Below are 20703 nucleotides of genomic sequence, written 5' to 3'. Positions count from 1 at the left end.
GAAAGATCGAAGGCAGAAGGAGAAGGGGATGACAGAGAATCAGATGGTTGGATGGGATCACCAATGCTATGGACATGAGTTTGAGTAAACTCAGGGAGTTGGTGATAGACAAGGAAGCCTGGCGTGCTGCAGTTCATGGAGTGGCAAAGAGTCAGACATGACTGAGCGACTAAATTGAATGATCAAAATGTCTGTGTCCTCCAAAATTTCAGAATCATGCTATTAAAATGATGCAATGCATTGAAAGATAAGATTATGAAGCATTTTTTTGCAATATTGTAATTTGTCAAGTTAAGCTTTTTAAAAAAGCTTTCCACAGATGCATGGTTTCTATATGTGTATTGATAATTTCACCAATTTTATACAGGCCATCATTTTATATTTTTAAGTAAAGTTTCTATTTTTTCATATCTACACAAGAATCAAAGTTCTATTATATCAAAAAATTAATGAAAAAAATTGATACTCATTACTATTGCAAATTAAAGTTTGTTTGTTGATTAAGTTGTTTTGGGAGAGAAACTGGAAGGTGAAAAAAGGCAAAATATTTGAGATAATATAGAAGAAATTAAATGTATTGTTAAATAAAATTATGTACTGTTGGGTTTACAGTCCAAGAAAAAAAGGATAAAAGTCTGGCTTCAGTCACTGATTGGATGATGTTTTCCATAAATCTCCTGACTATTTGGTTCTAACTCTATAAAATCTCATAGCATATTCTAAGAATATTGAGGATAATAGCAAAGAATTCACTAGGTCTTTGAGGCATAATAAGTACTGCAAAAGGCCTTCTCTAGTGACAAAGAAAAAGCCAAACCTGTGTCTTCTGCATTGCAGGTGGATTCTTAACCACTGAGCTTCCAGAGAAGCCCCTGCTTATATTATCCATCAGTTTTTTGTAGGTTGTCCACTTTTTTTCCATTTAAGCCCCTAACATGTTCAGTCCAGTTCAGTTCAGTTCAATTCAGTCACTCAGTCGTGTCCGACTATTTGAAACCCCATGAACTGCAGCACACCAGGCCTCCCTGTCCATCACCAACTCCCAGAGTTCACTCAAACTCATGTCCTTCGAGTCAGTGATGCCATCCAGCCATCCCATCCTCTGTTGTCCCCTCTCCTCCTGCCCCCAATCCCTCCCAGCATGAGTCTTTTCCAATGAGTCACCTCTTCACATGATGTGGCCAAAGTATTGGAGTTTCAGTTTTAGCATCAGTCCTTCCAAAGAACACCCAGACTAGCATATTAATCATAGTCAAGCTCTCAGTCTAATAATTGCAAAGTCTTTGCCATATCTGAACCAAGTTCTCATGCCTGCTTTTTCTCATGCCTTCTCATACTCTGCTTTTCCTTGACCTTAGTTTGACTTGTAACTTTGTGTTGAAAGTTGGACTTGTGGTAGATGTCAGAGGCTTCGGATTCTTCAGGTGTCTTCTGTTGTCTACCTATTGTCTATGGGTTTTCCCAGTAACTCTATCTGAAATGGAGCCTGTGTCTGGCAGCTCTCATGGTGTAACGTATGGCTTTTCTACCAAAGCCCTGTGCATGTGGTGGTGAGGTGCTGAAAAGCATCTTTGAAACCAGTCGATGCCAAGATTTCAGGCTGAGCCAGGTAGAATGAAGAAGATTCATGTTAAAAGGCCTTACTAAGTCATTCTTAGTGATGGACAGGGAGGCCTGGCGTGCTGCGATTCATGGGGTCGCAAAGAGTCAGACACGACTGAGCGACTGAATTGACTGACTGACTGAAGTTATTCTTGTATAATCAGAAGTCTGTATTTGGCTTATCAAATCATGCATGAAGCTATAAAATCATGCAAGTAACAAAAGTGATGAATGTAAAGGGTGACCTACTTCTACATTTATCATTTTTTTTTACTTGCATGATTTCATAGCTTCATTCATAATTTGGTAAGCCAGAAATGGTAAGTAGGTCACATAGGGCTCTTCCCTGGTGGCACAGATGGTAAAAAATCCACCTGCAATGTGAGAGAGCTGGGTTCAGTCCCACGGTTGGGAAGATCCCCTGGAGGAGGGCATAGACACCCACTCCAGTATTCCTGCCTGGAGAATCCCCATGGACAGAGCAGCCTGGTGGGCTGCAGTCCATGGGGTCACAAAGAGATGGACAGGACTGAGTGACTAAGCACATAGGTCACATGTGAGAAAGTAAGTGTGACATTAGATTACAAAAAGTACTGAGAGATACATGCAGCAGGGGCATTGGATTCTATATTTCCATCTGGGATCAGTGACCACAATTTATATTTAACTATTACTAATTATTTTGATAGCACAGATTTCATAAACAAAATGCACAAAGCTTGTTTTCACATAAACTATGTATGTACAGCATATAAAAATGAAGCATCTTACACAGCTGCTGGGTTCATTATGCAGACCTCTCCTGGGCAATGGCATTTGTTAATGTCATCATAAGGTATTCCCATACTAAGGCTCAATAACTGAGCTATAATAACGGCAAGTGATTCCAGGCTTATGGTGTTGGAGTGCTGGGAAAAAAAAACACACGCTTATACATTCACATATATGATGTATAATATAATTATTAGAAACAATCACATGATGACATGCAATTGAGACATCAAATATGTCAATCACAGAAGGTATTATTATCAATATAAGGGAAAATATAAAAAGCAAAGTGTAAAATTTTACCAAAATGCAAATATATAGTTCATTTGATGGCATCAGGCCAAGAAAATATTTGTAGCAATAACTTGTTATTCATATATAACAATAGGGAAATGTTTTACTTTTATTTATTTATTTAAAAAATTTTTATTTTTATGCATGTACACCCATGGTGGATTCATGTCAATGTATGGCAAAACAAATACAGTATTGTAAAGTAAAATAAAGTAAAAATGTTTTACTTTTAAAAGAAAGTCAAAAAAGATACCCATTTATATACACACAATGCCAGTTATAAATGAATAGTGTTTGTTTATAATTTATTGAGATAATATTTTATATGATGTTTCACACATTTTCAAAAATCATAAATTAACCCTTATATTAATTTAGATTATAGTAATAATGACTCTTACTTTTTCTTTGCTTTTTTCCATTTTTTTTAAAGAATAGCAAGTAAAAGCAGAAAAGAAAAGAGAAAAAAGCAAGAGTCATTTTTACCATAGTCTAAATTAGCAAGAGAGTTTCAGAAAAATATCTTTTACTTTTGCTTTATAGACTACACCAAAGCATTTGACTGTGTGGATAACAACAAACTGTGGAAAAGTCTTAAAGAGGTGGGAATACCAGACTACCTGACCTGCCTTCTGAGAAATCTGTATGCAGGTCAAGAAGCATCAGTTAGAAATGGACATGGAACAACAGACTGGTTCCAAATTGGGAAAGGAGTATGTCAAGGCTGTATATTGTCACTCTGCTTATTTAACTCATATGCAGAGTACATCATGTGAAATGCCGGGCTGGATGAAGCACAAGTTGGAAACAAGAGTGCCGGGAGAAATATCAATAACCTTAGATAGCAGATGACAGCATCCTTATGGCAGAAAGCAAAGAAGAAGAGCCTCTTGATGAAAGTGAAAGAGGAGAGTGAAAAAGTTGGCTTAAACCTCAACATTCAGAAAACTAAGATCATGGCATCTGGTCCCATCACTTCATGGCAGATAGATGGGGAAACAGTGGAAACAGTGAGAAACTTTATTTTCTTGGGCTCCAAAATCACTGCAAATGTGACCGCAGCTGTGAAATTAAAAGACGCTTACTCCTTGGAAGGAAAATTATGACCAACCTAGACAGCATATTAAAAAGAAGAGTTTGCCAACAAAAGTCCATCTAGTCAAAGCTATAGTTTTCCCAATAGTCATGTATGGTTGTGAGAGTTGGATCATAAAGAAATTTGAGAGCTGAAGAATTTATGCTTTTGAACTGTGGTGTTGGAGTAAACTCTTGAGAGCCCCTTGGACTGTCAGGGGATCTAACCAGTTAATCCTACAGTATATCAGTCCTGAATATTCATCGGGAGGACTGATGTTGAAGCTGAAACTCCAATACTTTGGCCATCTGATGTGAAGAACTTACTCACTGTAAAAGATCCTGATGTTGGAAAAGGTTAAAGGCAGGAGGAGAAGGGGGCAACAGAGGATGAGATGGTGGGATGGCAGCACTGACTTGATGGACATGAGTTTGAGCAAGTTCTGGGAGCTGGTGATGGACAGGGATGCCTGGCATGCTGCAGTCCATGGGGTCACAAAGAGTCGGACATGACTGAGCAACTGAACTGAATAATGACTGAAAATAAGAATACTGACCTTCTGCAGTTTTTAAAATTTATTTTAAAAATAAAATAAGGGAGAGAGGGAGAGAGGTCCAGGGAACAGGAGGAGAGAAGAGGAGGAGGAATGATTGATGCTGTGGGGAAGAAAATGAAGGATTCTGCTAAATTTCAAGGATATAAATAATAGGATATTATAAAAATTCAATGATAGGACAGTTTTATTAGCATAGTTTTCAGACTTTCTAGGTTTCAGGATAATGTAGAAAATGCCTGTAATTTCTCAATCAGTATATCTTACAATTGTTTCTTTTTCTCTTGTTCCCCATTAGCATCTATAGCTCAGTAAGAGGGAAATAACAACATCCAAACCATCTCACTTTAGTTATTTGTGTGTGTGTGTGTTCATCATTCAGCGATGTCTGACTCTTGACGACCCCATGGACTGTGGCCCACGAAGCTCCTCTGTCCATGGGATTCTCCAGGCAAGAATACTGCAGTGGGTTGCCGTTCCCTTCTCCAAGTTATTTGTATAAAAATCCCAATATGCAATTACTCTTTTATTCCTTATCTTCTGATTAGTGCATATGTTCTGGTCTCTCCTTTCCTTGTATGATAGAATCAAAGACATGGTTTCACATTTGAGATGACATTTCATTATATTTCTTTTCTGACAATTTTACTTATATTAGTCAGCTTGTGCTGCCCTCAGGAACATTATAGACTAAGTATCTTCCTAAAGTTGCTCAAGATGCCAGTGGGTTTAGTTTCTTGTAAGGTCTCTCTCCTGGTTTCTGGAGGGCTGTCTCCTTCTCTTCCCACAAAGACACCAATCCTATTGGATCAGGTGCACAGGCTTATGACCTCCTTTAACCTTCAGTTCAGTTCAGTTCAGTTCAGTCGCTCAGTCGTGTCCGACTCTTTGCGACCCCATGAATTGCAGCACGCCAGGCCTCCCTGTCCATCAACAACTCCCGGAGTTCACTCAGACTCATATCCATCGAGTCAGTGATGCCATCCAGCCATCTCATCTTCTGTCATCCCCTTCTCCTCCTGCCCCCAATCCCTCCCAGCATCAGAGTCTTTTCCAATGAGTCAACTCTTTGCATGAGGTGGCCAAAGCACTGGAGTTTCAGCTTTAGCATCACTCCTTCCAAAGAAATCCCAGGGCTGATCTCCTTTAGAGTGGACTGATTGAATCTCCTTGCAGTCCAAGGGACTCTCAAGAGTCTTCTCCAACACCACAGTTCAAAAAGCCCCTTAAAGCCTTCTTCTCCAAATACAGCCTCATTGGGGGTTAGGGTTTTGGTATATAAATTTTAGGGAGACACAGTCTATAACAGAGTAGTATGAAAACCCTGAAACCTATACAGACTGGAGTATAAGAATTTTCTAAAGGATAATGTTATGATTAATTCTATTGTAAAATAAACAGAAATAAATTCATAGAAAAAGAAAAATTATATTTAGCATTGGATTTTAAAAAATACTTTTTAGGAAAGATTTGCAACTAAGCAGACTTGTTTCTTTTAGTGCATAATATCTGCTTAGTTAGGGCAATAGTTTTCAGATAAGAACAGCATCTGGGTAATATTCCACTGTGCGTATGTACCACAACTTTCCTATCAATAGGTTGCTTCCACATCGTAGCTATTGTTAATAGTGCTGCAATGAATATTGGGGTACATGTGTCCTTTTCAATTCTGGTTTCCTCAGGGTATATGCCCAGTAGTGGGACTGGGGTGGATGGACTTTGGTTCTATTATACAGAATGAAGTAAGTCAGAAAGAGAAAGACAATTACCGTATATTAACGCATATATATGGAATCTAGGAAAATGGTTCTGACGATCCTACATGCAGAGCAGCAAAGGAGACACAGACATAAAGAACAGACTTTTGGACTCAGTGGGAGCAGGAGAGGGTGGGATGACTTGAGAGAATAGCTTTGAAATATATACATTACCATATGTAAAATAGAAAACCAGTGTGAGTTTGATTGGAGGAGAAGGGGATGACAGAGGATGAGATGGTTGGATGGCATCACCGACTTGATGGACATGAGTTTGAGCAAGTTCTGGGAGTTGGTGTTGGACAGGGAAGCCTGGCGTGCTACAGTGCATGGGGTTGCAAAGAGTTGGACATGACTGAGCGACTGAACTGAACTGAACCGTGAGTTTGATGTATGAAGCAGGACACCCAAAGCTGGTGCTCTGTGACAACCTGGAGGGGTAGAGTGGGGAGGGAGGTGGATGGGGGTTCAGGAGGGAGGGAACACAAGTATACCTATGGCTAATGCTTATTGCTGTATGGCAGGACTAACACAATATTATAAAGTAACTATCCTCCAGCTAAAATATTAAAAAAAGAACAGCACCTGACATCTGTTATATAGCCTTGTTTGTGGCTTCTTTTGCCCAATATACATGTTTTGAGACTCAACAATGGTAAATATAACAATACTTCTTTTTATTGCTTATAGTATATGAAGCATTATATGAAGCAATAAAAAACATATTTATCAATATCATGGATAACCAATATTGTGAAGATGTCAATCTCCCTCAAATCGACCTAAAATTTTTCTTGAAATTGACAAGCTAATTTTAAAAGAGAAAGTTAGCAAACCTAGAAAAGCTAAATCAGTCTGAAGAGGCAGTAGTAGGGTTCACACTATCATTTTTTATAATTTGCCATAAAACTACAGCAACTTTTATTTATATTGAGACAAGGAGGTACTGGAGAAAGGAAAGACATATAGCTGTCTATCTATCTATGTATCATCTATTCATCATCTCTATCATGCACATATCTTTTAATGTTTAAGTATATATTTATACTTAAGTACTAGCCATTGTATTAATCAGACTTCTTTTGAGAAATAAAACCAATAGCATATATATAATAATGAATATCATATATGAAGGAGTTTATAATAAGGAATTGGTTCAGACAAATATAAAGACTGGCAGTCCAAACCTTCAGAGTGAGCTGGAAGCCTGGAGACACGGGAGAGCTGATAGTGCAGGTGAAACCTGAAGGCACTCTGCTGATGAATTTCTTCTTGCTTGAAGGGGATGGTCTTTTTGTTCTCTTCAGGCCTTCAACTCATTGGATGAGGCAAGGTGCTTTACTCAGATTTCACTGATTTAAATATTAATCTAATCAAACCTCTCCAAAGTGACATATAAAGTTAAGCACCACAAAAATCTCTCAAACTAGAGGTTGAGGTTCCAAATGTAACTTTTCTTTTGCCTTTCCACTTCCCCTCTGCCTCCAAGGCCAGCTGCACCACTTCCCTCTACCTAGTTTTTAAAGAAAAGTCTTAAGAATAATCATAGATATTTCCACCATTCATGGTATGTATCCAGTAAGTTAGCAAGCCCTATATGTTCTGCTTTCATGATATATACCAGATAAAAATTACTTTTCGCATATCCAAGAATAAGACACTAGCTAATATCTCAGATGACCATTATATCTACTACTGTGGGCAGGAATCCCTTAGAAGAAATGGAGTAGCCATCAGAGTCAATAAAAGAGTCCGAAATGCAGTACTTGGGTGCAAACTCAAAAATGACACAATGATCTCTCTTCATTTCCAAGGCAAATCATTCAATATCATGGTAATCCAAATCTATGCCCCGACCAGTAACGCTGAAGAAGCTGAAGTTAACAGTTCTATGAAGACCTACAAGAACTTCTAGAACTAGGGGACTGGAATGCAAAAGTAGGAAGTCAAGAAACACCTGGCATAACAGGCAAATTTGGCCTTGGAATACAGAATGAGGCAGGGCAAAGGCTAATAGAGTTCTGCCAAGAGAACGCACTGGTCATAGCAAACACCCTCTTCCAACAACACAAGAGAAGACTCTACACATGGACATCACCAGATGGTCGACACTGAAATCAGATTGATTATATTTTTTGCAGCCAAAGATGGAGAAGCTTTATACAGTCAACAATAACAAGACTGGGAGCTGACTGTGGCTCAGATCATGAACTCAGAATCGCCAAATTCAGACTGAAATTGAAGAACGTGGAGAAAACCACTAGATTACTCAGGCATGACCTAAATCAAATCGCTTATGACTATATAGTGGAATTGAGAAATAGATTTATGGGACTAGATCAGAGTGCCTGATGAACTATGGATGGAGGTTCATGGCATTGTACAGGAGATAGGCATCAAGACCATCTCCAAGAACAAGAAATGGAAAAAAGCAAAATGTCTGTCTGAGGAGGCCTTACAAATAGCTGTGAAAAGAAGGGAAGCGAAAAGCAAAGGAGAAAGGAAAGATATGCCCATTTGAATGCAGAGTTCCAAAGAATAGCAAGGAGAGATAAGAAAGTCTTCCACAGTGATCAATGCAAACAAATAGAGGAAACAGTAGAATGGGAAAGACTACAGATTTCTTCAAGAAAATTAGAGATACCAAGGGAACATTTCATGCAAAGATGAGCTCAATAAAGGACAGAAATGGTAGGGACCTAAAAGAAGCAGAAGATATTAAGAAGAGGTGGCAAGAATACACAGAAGAACTGTACAAGAAAGATCTTCATGACCCAGATAATTATGACAGTGTGATCACTCACCTAGAGCCAGACATTCTGGAATGTGAAGTCAAGAGGTTCTTAGGAAGCATCACTATGAACAAACCAGTGGGGGTGATGGAATTCCAGTTGAGCTATTTCAAATCCTGAAAGATGATGCTATGAAAGTGCTGCACTCAATATGCCAGCAAATTTGGAATACTCAGCAGTGGCCACAGGACTGGAAAAGGTCAGTTTTCATTCCAATCCCAAAGAAAGGCAATGCCAAAGAATGCTCAAATGACCATACATTTGCATTCATCTCACACGCTAGTAAAGTAATGCTCAAAATTCTCCAAGCCAGGCTTCAGCAATACATGAACCGTGAACTTCCAGATGTTCAAGCTGGTTTTAGAAAAGGCAGAGGAACCAGAGATCAAATTGCCAACATCTGCTGGATCATCGAAAAAGTAAGAGAGTTCCAGAAGAACATCTATTTCTGCTTTATTGACTAGGCCAAAGCCTTTGACTGTTTGGATCACAGTAAACTGTGGAAAATTCTGAAAGATATGGGAATACCAGACCACCTGACCTGCCTCTTAGGATGTCCATATGCAGGTCAGGAAGCAACAGGTAGAACTGGACATGGAACAACAGACTGGTTCCAAATAGAAAAAGGAGTACGTCAAGGCTGTATATTGTCACCCTGCTTATTTAACTTATATGCAGAGTACACCATGAGAAATGCTGGGCTGGAAGAAGCACAAGCTGGAATCAAGATTGCCAGGAGAAATATCAATAACCTCAGATATGCAGATGACACCACCCTTATGGCAGAAAGTGAAGAAGAACTAAAGAACCTCTTGATGAAAGTGAAAGAGGAGAGTAAAAAAGTTGGCTTAAAGCTCAGCATTCAGAAAACTAAGATCATGGTATCTGGTCCCATCACTTCATGGGAAATAGATGGATAAACAGTGGAAACTGTCTCAGACTTTATTTTTTTGGGCTCCAAAATCTCTGCAGATGGTGATTGCAGCCATGAAATTAAAAGACGCTTACTCCTTGGGACTTCCCTGGTGGCTTAGATGGTAAAGTGTCTCTCTACAGTGCGGGAGACCTGGGTTCAATCCCTGGGTTGGGCAGATCCCCTGGAGAAGGAAATGGCAATCCACTCCAGTACTATTGCCTGGAAAATCCCATGGACAGAGGAGCCTGGTAGGCTACAGTCCATGGGGTCGCAAAGAGTCGGACACGACTGAGAAACTTCACTACTCCTTGGGAGGAAAGTTATGACCAACTTAGAGAGCATATTGAAAAGCAGAAACATCACTTTGCCAAGAAAGGTCTGTCTAGTCCAGGGTATGGTTTTTCCAGTGGTCATGTATGGATGTGAGAGTTGGACTGTGAAGAAAGCTGAGCGCCGAAGAATTGATGCCTTTGAACTGTGATGCTGGAGAAGACTCTTGAGAGTCCCTTGGACTGCAAGGAGATCCAACCAGTCCATCCTAAAGGAGATCAGTCCTGGGTGTTCATTGGAAGGACTGATGTTGAGGCTGAAACTCCAATACTTTGTCCACCTTATGCGAAGAGCTGACTCATTTGAAAAGACTCTGATGCTGGGAAAGATTGAGGATAGGAGGAGAAGGGGATGACAGAGGATGAGATAGATGGTTGGTTTGCATCACCAACTCAGTGGACATGGGTTTGAGTAGACTCCTGGAGTTGGTGATGGACAGGGGGCCCTAGCATGCTGCGGTTCATGGGAGTCACAAAGCGTTGGACATACTGAACGACTGAACTGAACTGACTAAATACCAATCATTCAGAACTGTCTCCTTAGGCTACTTGCTGTGGATCTCCAGTCCTCACATTCACTTTTCTATATAACCAGAAAAATATTTCTCTGTGGCTTCAAAACTTCCAATGCCTTTTCATTGCAAAGAGGATAATATTCAAAACTATTTGCTAAGATCAATAAGGCTCTATGTGCTTATAGACTGCTCCTTCCTTTGACAATATTTTCACAATCATCTTCTTTCCTGATATTCATTCCCACCTGAAAGTCTCGAATTTAATGATCATTCTCATGGGTTCTGATTTCCCATGACGGCTTTTGTCTTATCATTCATTCCTCTTCTTAAAACCCTTCTCTGGTTCAAAGTTTTTATTTCATGATCCCACCCAAAATAGCCTGCATTGAGTCCTTTCAATTTTTATTATATTATCCTGATATATCTTTTTTATTGCACACATGCTCAGTTGTGTCTGACTCTTTGTGACCGTGTGACTGTCTTCTGTCCATGCCATTTTCCAGGCAAAAATATTGGAGTGGGCTGCCATTTCTTGCTCCAGATATTACTAGGAAATGCAAATATAAGAATTAAATAACCAGTTCCCTCAAATTTGTTTTTCTAAAAGCATTTTCAAGGACTTAATATCCTTTTAGAATATCTCTGTTCTACCTGTCATCTCTTTCTTTGATTTCTGCTTTTGTCTTCACTGTTTCCTGTGTTCCACATGTTTTAGAACAATGTTGTTTCCATCTTTCCACATATTTCTGGTTGGATAAATAGCTCACCGATTTTCAGCTTTATTTTTTGTCAAATTCACTAGATACTAATTTCCCTAACTATTCTGCCTGAAGACTCCCACTCCTCAAGGTTTAGCATGAATTATTTTATAGTAATGTCTTTAGACATTCACAACTTCCCATTATGACTCTCTTTACCAGTGCTTTCGACTGGAAGTCTATTATAAATATTAAAGTTTAATTTTATATTTCATTTTTCTTAGTACATGAATGTATTTTTCTTGTTGAAAATCATTTGATTATATATGTCGAGGTCTATATCTAGACTTCCTATTTTGTTATATTGATAAATTTATTTACACTGTAATATCTGAATTACCACAGTTTTATAATAAGTTTATATCTTAAAAATATCCTCAATTTCCAATCTTGCTTTATCTATTTCCTTTTTTTATGTTTATATGTATAAGATTTCAACATAAGCTTGTCAATTTTACCCCAAAAAGGTTGCTGAGATTTTCATTAGGATTGCACTGACATCACTACAATATTGAAAAAGAAAATTGAATTCTATGTGAAAGAGGAAACAATTCAACAGAGTAAGAAAAGATCTATATAAGCATACCAAAAACTATAGTAAAAAATTCTGCTACTAAAATGGGACATTTAGAAAAAAAATCATGTGTTTAAATGGAGTTAATTTCCCTTCAAAAATAAAGATAGTATAAAAAATACATCACTTAAAGTTTAGAAGATTAAAAATATTAGTACACGAGATTTTTTTATGTGAAAAATGTCTATGATATCTAGAACAAACATAATATCTAATAGTACAATATTGAGAGATTTTTCCTTGAGGAAATAATACAAAAGTGTCTACTATAAATTCAATTAAACATTGTTAACTTGAATTGCTCTTGGGATCCTAGGCAATTCAATAGGAGAACAAAACTAAAAATAAAAGATATACATATTGGTAAGAGAAAAGAGAATAAAATTGTTTTATTCACATATGGCAAAACTGGACACAAAATTTATCTCTAAAACTATTAGAAGTAAATATATATATATAATTTTATACCAATCAGTCAATACATTTTTTTTCAATATAACAGAAACTCATAAATTATACTTAAAATGCAGTATTTACTGATATCATCAAACAATATAGTATTTACTGGGATGCTTAGGAATAAATCAAACAAAATATTTATAAAACTTTTACATGGAAAACTACACTGATGTTTATGCCTGTTTGCTATTATATCTATAGTGTATTGTAATCTAAACTTCATTTTCTCACGTTTACTTATTTAACTGAGGTATATTTTGTTATCTTATATTCACCTTCACTTTGTCTTATTAATGTATTTCTTTTTTTTTTTTACAATTTTTAAAAGCAACTTTATTGACATAAAATTCATATGCCAATGGAACATAGCCACTTAACATGTATAATGCAATGGTTTTAATATATTCACAGAACTATGCAAAATTCCCAAATAATTTTAGAATATATTAAAAGAAATATCCCCATGAGAAGTCACCCTCCATTCTCCTTTTCCCCGAGCTCTCTACTTTCTGTCTGTATACATTTGGCTATTTAACATATTTCTTATAAATAGATTCCTATATGATCTTTTTGGCCTGTTTTCTTTTCCTTAGCATAATAGTTTCATCCATGCTGTAGCATGTGCTGCTGCTGCTGCTAAGTCGCTTCAGTCGTGTCCGACTCTGTGCGACCCCATAGACGGCAGCCCACCAGGCTCCCCTGTCCCTGGGATTCTCCAGGCAAGAACACTGGAGTGGGCTGCCATTTCCTTCTCCAATACTTTGTCTTATTAATGTATTTCTTATAAAGAACTAATATTTGAACTTAACTTTTTAAAAAATCCATCAGAGATTCACTTAATTGGTTTAATTCATCTACATTCACATGATTGTCATTCTATTGCTAAGTCACTTCAGTTGTGTCCGACTGTGTGACCCCATTATTTAAACCATTTAATTTGATTATTTTCTGGTCATTTTATTTTACATTATTGTTTTCATGCTTTTTCTTCCTTGACTGTATTTACATTTCTTCTACTAGACTATTATTTGGTATAGTTCTCTTCTTGGTTGCTTTTAAGACTAACTTCCATTTCATATACCCTTACTTCTTTCTAGAACATATTAATATCTTTCCTGTTTTCTTAAGAAGACAAGTCCTATCATATGCTTTCATTTCATTTTTATCTCCTCTTTACTCTGCCTGCCAATGCAGGAGACAAGAAGACAAGGATTTGATCCCTCTATTGGGAAGATCCTGTTGGGGTAGGAAATGGCAACCGACTCCAGTATTTTTGCCTGAGAAATCTCATGGACAGAGGAGCCTGGTGGGCTCCAGCCTAAGGGGTCGCAAAGAGTCAGAAACAACGGAGTGATGGAGCACGCACAATCCTCTCCACTCTATCACAGAAGCTATGAGTTCTAGTTTTGTACAGACTTTTCTTTGCCATGCACCTCAATCCTAGCCCAGTTTCAGCTATTTTCCTTTCGGTTTCTGTTTAATTGCTTGGTCGTGTGGGACCCTTTTGCAACCCCATGGACTGTAGCTCACCACTGCTCCTCTATCCAGGGGATTTCCCAGGCAAGAATACTGGAGTGGGTTGCCATTTCTTTCTCTGGGGGACCTTCCCAACCTCACCAGGGACCAAACCCATGTCCTCTGCATTGGCAGGTGGGTTCTTTACCACTGAGTCACCGGGGAAGCTCTCAATTTTCCTTTTAAGGTAACAATAACATTTAGCAACATTCACTCAGTTTATGCATGCATATGTGTTAGTCAGTCTGTCCAGCGCTTTGTGACCCCATGGAGTGTAACCCTCCAGGCTCCTCTGTCCATGGGATTCTCCTGGCAAGAATACTGGAGTGGGTTTCCATTCCCTTCTCCAGTGGATCTTCCCTACCCAGGATTGAACCCGGGTCTCTCACATTGCAGGCAGATTCTTTACCATCTGAACCACTAGGGAAGCAGTTTTCATAATCCTTGTGGCTCTTCATAAATAATTTATACAAATATGTTATGAATGTTAGTCTTATTTACAAATTGTTTGAGGACTTATGTGACTGAAAATATTTTTATTGTTCCTTATGTTTGAATTAAAACATTTTTTAAAAATATGAATCTTGCCTTCAAAGTACTTTTAGCTCAATATTTTAAGAAAAAAGTCTTTTTGCATCCATGTGGCTTTTTACCCTATGGAATGTCTTCCTTGTTACACATTGTTATATTACTTTTTTCTTTTTAGAAACATAGCTTTTCTTTGATATTTTAATTCCATTATAGGTATGCATTTTTATCTCTTCTTTTTTGGCTTTCCATGTATCCTTTTCATCAGACAACCCACTTTCATCCCATACTGCCAGGGATCATGGGCCTACTCCAGGGGGACTTTGCTGGTGCAGGAATCTTGTTGATCTGGTAGTGGCTAGACACAGTGTGTCATGACTATCATTCTGTGAAATTATCTCCATTTTTTTCTTCAAAAGTGTTCTTTTGACTTTAAAAATTTTATCTCCGTTGCTTCAGTCATCCATGTCTTTTAATGTTGTCTGTAACTTCTCCAGTGTCTTCTGAGAGAGGTCCCAGTTCTGACTTCCCAATTTGATAATTTATCTTCATATGTACTTTTCATGCAATTTATTATGGCTATTTTCTTGTTCACATTTAATGTTTCCAACGAGTCTGCATCTTTGATACTGAACACTTTGTTTTGTTTAAAGTTCCTTGCCTACAGCTACTCACAGTTCTGCCTCACGTTGTCAGTGTTGTGTAGTGTGTTTTATTCTGAGAAAGTTTAACACTTGGGATCGTATAGTCCACAAACTGAAGTCAACAGATGACATGTCTGGTAGCATGTAATGTATGTAACTTGTGCTGCCAAGAGCTAATTTGTGTCCATCCTTGTGAGTGAACTTGTGTTAGGATAGATGAGCGGAGGAACCCAAGGGCAAAGAGCTGCAGACATCAAAAATTTTCTGCTGATTATATTTACTTGCTTTTACTCACCCCAGAACTACCTGGATTGGTTTCACCCATAAGCTTTTAGGAAGAAGCAGCATAGAAAAAATTTGGTTCTTAGAATTTATTCCACAACTCTGGGGGTTAAGCAGGGGAGAGGGTGGTGGGTGTTTAAGTATTAGAGGACATGAGCTTTGACTATTTTCTTCAGTATTGCATTTTTGTGAATATCAGCTGTTGTTAATTTTTCCAGCGAAGGGTTAGGCAGTGATTACCCCAGTGAAGTGTGGAAAATAAGAAAGAAGAATACTAGAAGAGTTCTCTGATTGCTCCTTTCAGTACAGAGACCAGTAAACAAGGAGATATCCTTCCACTTGGTAGCTAAACCGGTTGCATTGGAAAGTCTTAAGATTTTTCAGAGTTGCCTATGACTGGGTAAATGAAGCAAATTCTAGCTTTTGAGACTAGATAATCATTTGCTGTAAAAGATAAGCCATATTTTCATGAATTATGAATTTAAAGTATGAAATTTATTTCTCCATTTCATTGATTCTTCTTATATCTTCACTTATGTACTGAAGAAGTGCATGATGCATTGCCTTTCTAAAACTCCAGATGACTGTGTACAAACAAACAAAAAATTTAAAAAGGCAAGTTTGGTATGTCAGGAATAATCAAAGTATTATGCAATAGAAGCAAAAACATGCCAATATTAAGCACATCAAGATTTTCTACTAGAAGTGCTAATTAGTGCATTTGATGATGTTATTATTCTTCACCCATATCCCAGGAAGCATTTTGAGGCAATTGATAGTTACAGGAGTTTAATTTTAACCCAGTTCATAATTAAATTAGCTAAACAATGGAGAAAAGCTCAAAATTAAAATTATTTATATAAAATTAATTGATATTAAAATTATTAAATATTGAGTATATGAAAAAATTATGAGCATCTTATAAAACTATAAAATAGATCACTACCCTAACTTTCTAAAGAGGATAATTTGAACTCATTAGAGGAAAATTTTAAAAGTTATATATATATATTAAGTTAAATGAGGACTTTTAATAGTTCACACATTTTTGTCAGCAGCAGGAAAAGATCCCTAGAATCATTATGCAAATTTTAATATCAGTTCAGTTCAGTTCATTCCAGTTGTTCAGTCATGTCTGACTCTTTGCAACCCCATAGACTGCAGCACTGCAGGCTTCCCTGTCCATCACCAACTCCTGGAGTTTACTCAAACTCAAGTCCATCAAGTTAGTGATGCCATCCAGCCACTGCATCCTCTGTCATCCCCTCCTCCTCCTGTTTCAGTCTTTCCCAGGATCAGGGTCTTTTCAAAGAGTCAGGTCTTCAGGTGGCCAAAGTATTGGAGTTTCAGCTTCAACATCAAGTCCTTCCAATGGATATTCAGGACTGATTTCCTTTAGGATGGACTAGTTGGATCTCCTTGCAGTCCAAGGGACTCTTAAGAGTCTTCTCCAAAACCACAGTTCAAAAGCATCAATTCTTCGGCCCTGAGCTTTCTTTATAGTCCAACACTCACATCCATATATGACTACTGAAAACACCATAGCCTTAACTAGATGGACTTTGGTTGGCAAACTCTTCTTTTTAATATGCTGTCTAGGTTGGTCATAACTTTTCCTCTAAGGAGTAAGTGTCTTTTAACTTCATGGCTTCAGTAACATCTGCAGTGATTTTGGAGCCCAAGAAAATAAAGTTTCTCACTGTTTCCACTGTTTCCCCATCTATTCGCCATGAAGTGATGGGACTAGATGTCATGATCTTAGTTTTCTGAAGGTTGAACTTTCAGCCAACTTTTTCACTCTCTTCTTTCACTTTCATCAAGAGGCTCTTCTTTGCTTTCTGCCATAAGGGTGGTGTCATCTGCATATCTGAGGTTATTTATATTCCTCCTGGCAATCTTGATTCCAGCTTGTGCTTCATCCAGTCCAGCATTTCTCATGATGTACTCTGCATAGAAGTTAAATAAGCAGGGTGACAATATAAAGCCTTGACGTACTCCTTTTCCTATTTGGAACCAGTCTGTTGTTCCATGTCCAGTTCTAACTGTTGCTTCCTGACCTGCACACAGGTTTCTCAAGAGGCATGTCAGGTGGTCTGGTATTCCCATCTCCTTCAGAATTTTCCACAGTTTATTGTGATCCACACAGTCAAAGGCTTTGGCATAGTCAATAAAGCAGAAATAAAAGTTTTTCTGGAACTCTCTTGCTTTTTCAGTGATCCAATGGATGTTGGCAATTTGATCTCTGGTTCTTCTGCCTTTTCTAAAACCAGCTTGAACATCTGGAAGTTCACAGTTCATGTATACTTAGCCATAATAAACTATAGAAAGTTAATTGCATATTAATCTAAATAGCATCTCATTTATACATCTTAGCCAAGTAAATTAAATCATACCATACCAGAGCAACACCTCCTCCATAGTGTTTATCACACATCCTCCCTTGAAAGGTTGCACCAATATAATTTGATTTTTCTCTGTAACTTAAGTTTAAAAAAGCATGATCATATAACTTTGCAAAATTAAGCACAATTAATATTAAATTTAACTAGTACTTTGTTGTTTTGCATACTCAAACAACAATTTCAGATATTTCCACTTAACACTAGGATAAGAAAGCATAGAAATGGATGATACATGCCTGCTTATTTTTAAAATAGTAATATAGATTAAAAATAATAAAAAGTGAATTATCATTAATTTTTAGACAATAATGAAAATTCTTTTTTATTTTCAAAATTTGCTTATTCTTAAAAAGTAAACATAATAAAAATAAATAAAATTCCTTAAAACTAGAAAGCTAAGATAATTTAGTTGACAAATGGGCAGAGTAAGCTTCTGGGTTGAAACCTCCTCTTAATCAGATATAATTAGCCTGGTCTAACCATGCAAAGGTATGTGTATTTGGGGAAGAAAAATAATATAAAAGGTTAAAATTTTATAATTATATATATGGTTTTTACATAATATGATAATATATAATACATATGGGTCCTGAATATTGATAAGATAAAAACAAAGAGATTATTAAATAGAAATGGAGGCTTGTATTTTTAAAAATGTGGTTGATTGTGAATATAGTACATTAGAGATATTGAAATGTACAATAGTGTTTCCACTTTATCATTATTTGCTTTTGTTTTATAGAAACAAAGCATAAAAAGAAGGCTACATCTCTAAATTCATAGAATACATTTCTTCAAATAGATATTGCTAATATTTTACATTTAGTTAAGTGTTAGTTACTCAGTTGTGTCCAACTCTTTGTGACCCCATGGACTGTAGCCCACCTGGTTTCTCTGCCTATGGTATTTTCCAGGCAAAAATACTGAAGTGAGTTGCCATTTCCTACTCCAGGGGATCTTCCCAACCCCAGGACTGAACTCGCATCTCTTGAGTCTCCTGCATTGGCAGGCAGTTTCTTTACCACTAGTGCCACCACTTAGGCACATTTAATGATATGTTATATACTCAGTGTAAGAAGACATACTTTAGTAAGGTTGAAGTGAGTTTTAACTATCAGCCAATATACAGAGTAATTGATATTAGTAATTCTGCTATAAAAAGTATGTTGTGAAAAATACTATTCACAGGGTATTGTATATAAAGAAATGACAAGATATTTTTTCCTTAACGGCCTGTCAGAAATTAGGTCAAATTACATATGCTTTCTAATGTGCAAGATTTAGTAATGACAAGATATACTTACACAAGTAAAAACGCCACATCATGTGGACGTAGAACAAGATAAGATCGTTTCCATTTTAAAAATCTGTGTAATAATTCATTAGCATCTCCAGTTACTGGAATTTTATTTTCATCTATCCAAAGCTCTAATGAAGATAGAATTACTGTAATATTAAATGAAGTAAAAATCTAAAATAGGAGACATAAAGAAAATATGTTCAAACTATATGGCTTAAATAAATTTGGGAATTTATCTGCAAAAATAAACACTATATATGACATACACATTAAAAATATAAACTGCAAATCTGGATTGGATCTTATAAATTCTATTAGTGAGTAATAAATATCACAAATAAAACAAGTAATAAGGAACACTTTGATTTGCTTGTACTTAATTAAGCCAGGCCAATGTCAAGTGCTTTACCTAATTTAATCCTTACAAAACCCTAAGTAGGTATTTATAATTATTACTGCAATTAAAGAGCTAGAAAACTTAAAATGGTTACATATTTGTCCTCTTTCACACAACATGTGTATTCAGGCAGGTTCATTAAAAAACAAAAAAACAAAAAAACCAAACTCTGAAAACTGTTTAGGTAACACAAGCAAATGCATAAGTAAACACTTACAGCATTGGTCAATCCAGTCAACTGGAAAATCTTTTGAATGACAATAGTCGTATCAGCACCCATATGATTATACTGAAAAAGATAACTTGCATTTTAGATCTAAATACATACATATATATTTCTTACTATCTAACGATGGTTATTATACTTAAATTGTAAAAGCATGAGTTAAGAAATTTTTTAAATTACCAATTTATTAGTTTTTAAACATTATCTGTTATTATAGATAGCATGATATATATTAAGTGTGAAAATGAAAAACAAAAAAAAAAGATGTTCATTGGTGTTCACTGGAAGGACTAATGCTAAAGCTGAAACTCCAATACCTTGGCCACCTCATGCGAAGAGTTGACTCATTGGAAAAGACCCTTATGGTGGGAAGGATTGGGAGCAGGAGGAGAAGGAGACGACAGAGGATGAGATGGCTGGATGGCATCACTGACTCGATGGACATGAGTTTGAGTGAACTCTGATAGCTGGCGATGGACAGGGAGGCCTGGCTGTGATTCATGGGGTCTCAAAGAGTCGTACATGACTGAGCAACTGAACTGAACTGAAACATTATCTATTATTATAGATAACATGATATATATTAGTGTGAAAATGAAAAACAAGCAAAAAAGACACTACAAGCTTTCACAAAAAGAAGAAAACTTTCTAAACTGACTTATGAGGCCAGCATTATCCTAATATCAAAACCACTCAAAAATAGCATGAATAAAAGAAAATTATAGGCCAAATTCCTAATGAATATAGGTGGAGAAATCCTCAAGAGTATATTGGCAACATGAATTCAACAACACACTGAAAGGATCATACACCATGATCCAGTGAGATATATTCCAGGGATCCAAGAATAGTTCAATCTCTCTGAATCAATCAGTGTGATAAACCCCGTTAACAAAATGAAGAATAAAAAAAATTATATGATCATCTCAATAGATGCAGAAAAAGCACTTAATAAATTTCAATCTGCTTTCAGGATAAAAATTCACCAAAGTGAATATAGAGAGAATACGCCAC

The 20703-nt window shown here is 36.8% G+C and overlaps 1 protein-coding gene across 2 annotated transcripts in view; it reads right to left on the bottom strand.

The window, feature by feature from the left end:
• The window catches only part of LOC102168418 (disintegrin and metalloproteinase domain-containing protein 2), a 119529-nt gene that overhangs the window by 57021 nt on the left and 41805 nt on the right, over positions 1-20703 (bottom strand). For both annotated transcript variants that reach the window (XM_005698846.1, XM_005698847.1), the window contains exons 8-11: positions 19681-19752; positions 19071-19237; positions 17763-17844; positions 2374-2510 (exon numbers count right to left, since the gene is read on the bottom strand). In XM_005698846.1, the coding sequence (XP_005698903.1) occupies positions 2374-2510; positions 17763-17844; positions 19071-19237; positions 19681-19752 (458 nt within the window). The remainder of the gene's footprint in view (positions 1-2373; positions 2511-17762; positions 17845-19070; positions 19238-19680; positions 19753-20703) is intronic.

This window comes from Capra hircus, chromosome 27 (assembly GCF_001704415.2).
Source record: "Capra hircus breed San Clemente chromosome 27, ASM170441v1, whole genome shotgun sequence".
Classification (NCBI taxonomy): Eukaryota; Metazoa; Chordata; class Mammalia; order Artiodactyla; family Bovidae; genus Capra; species Capra hircus.
This window is presented reverse-complemented; position numbering and strand designations above follow the sequence as displayed.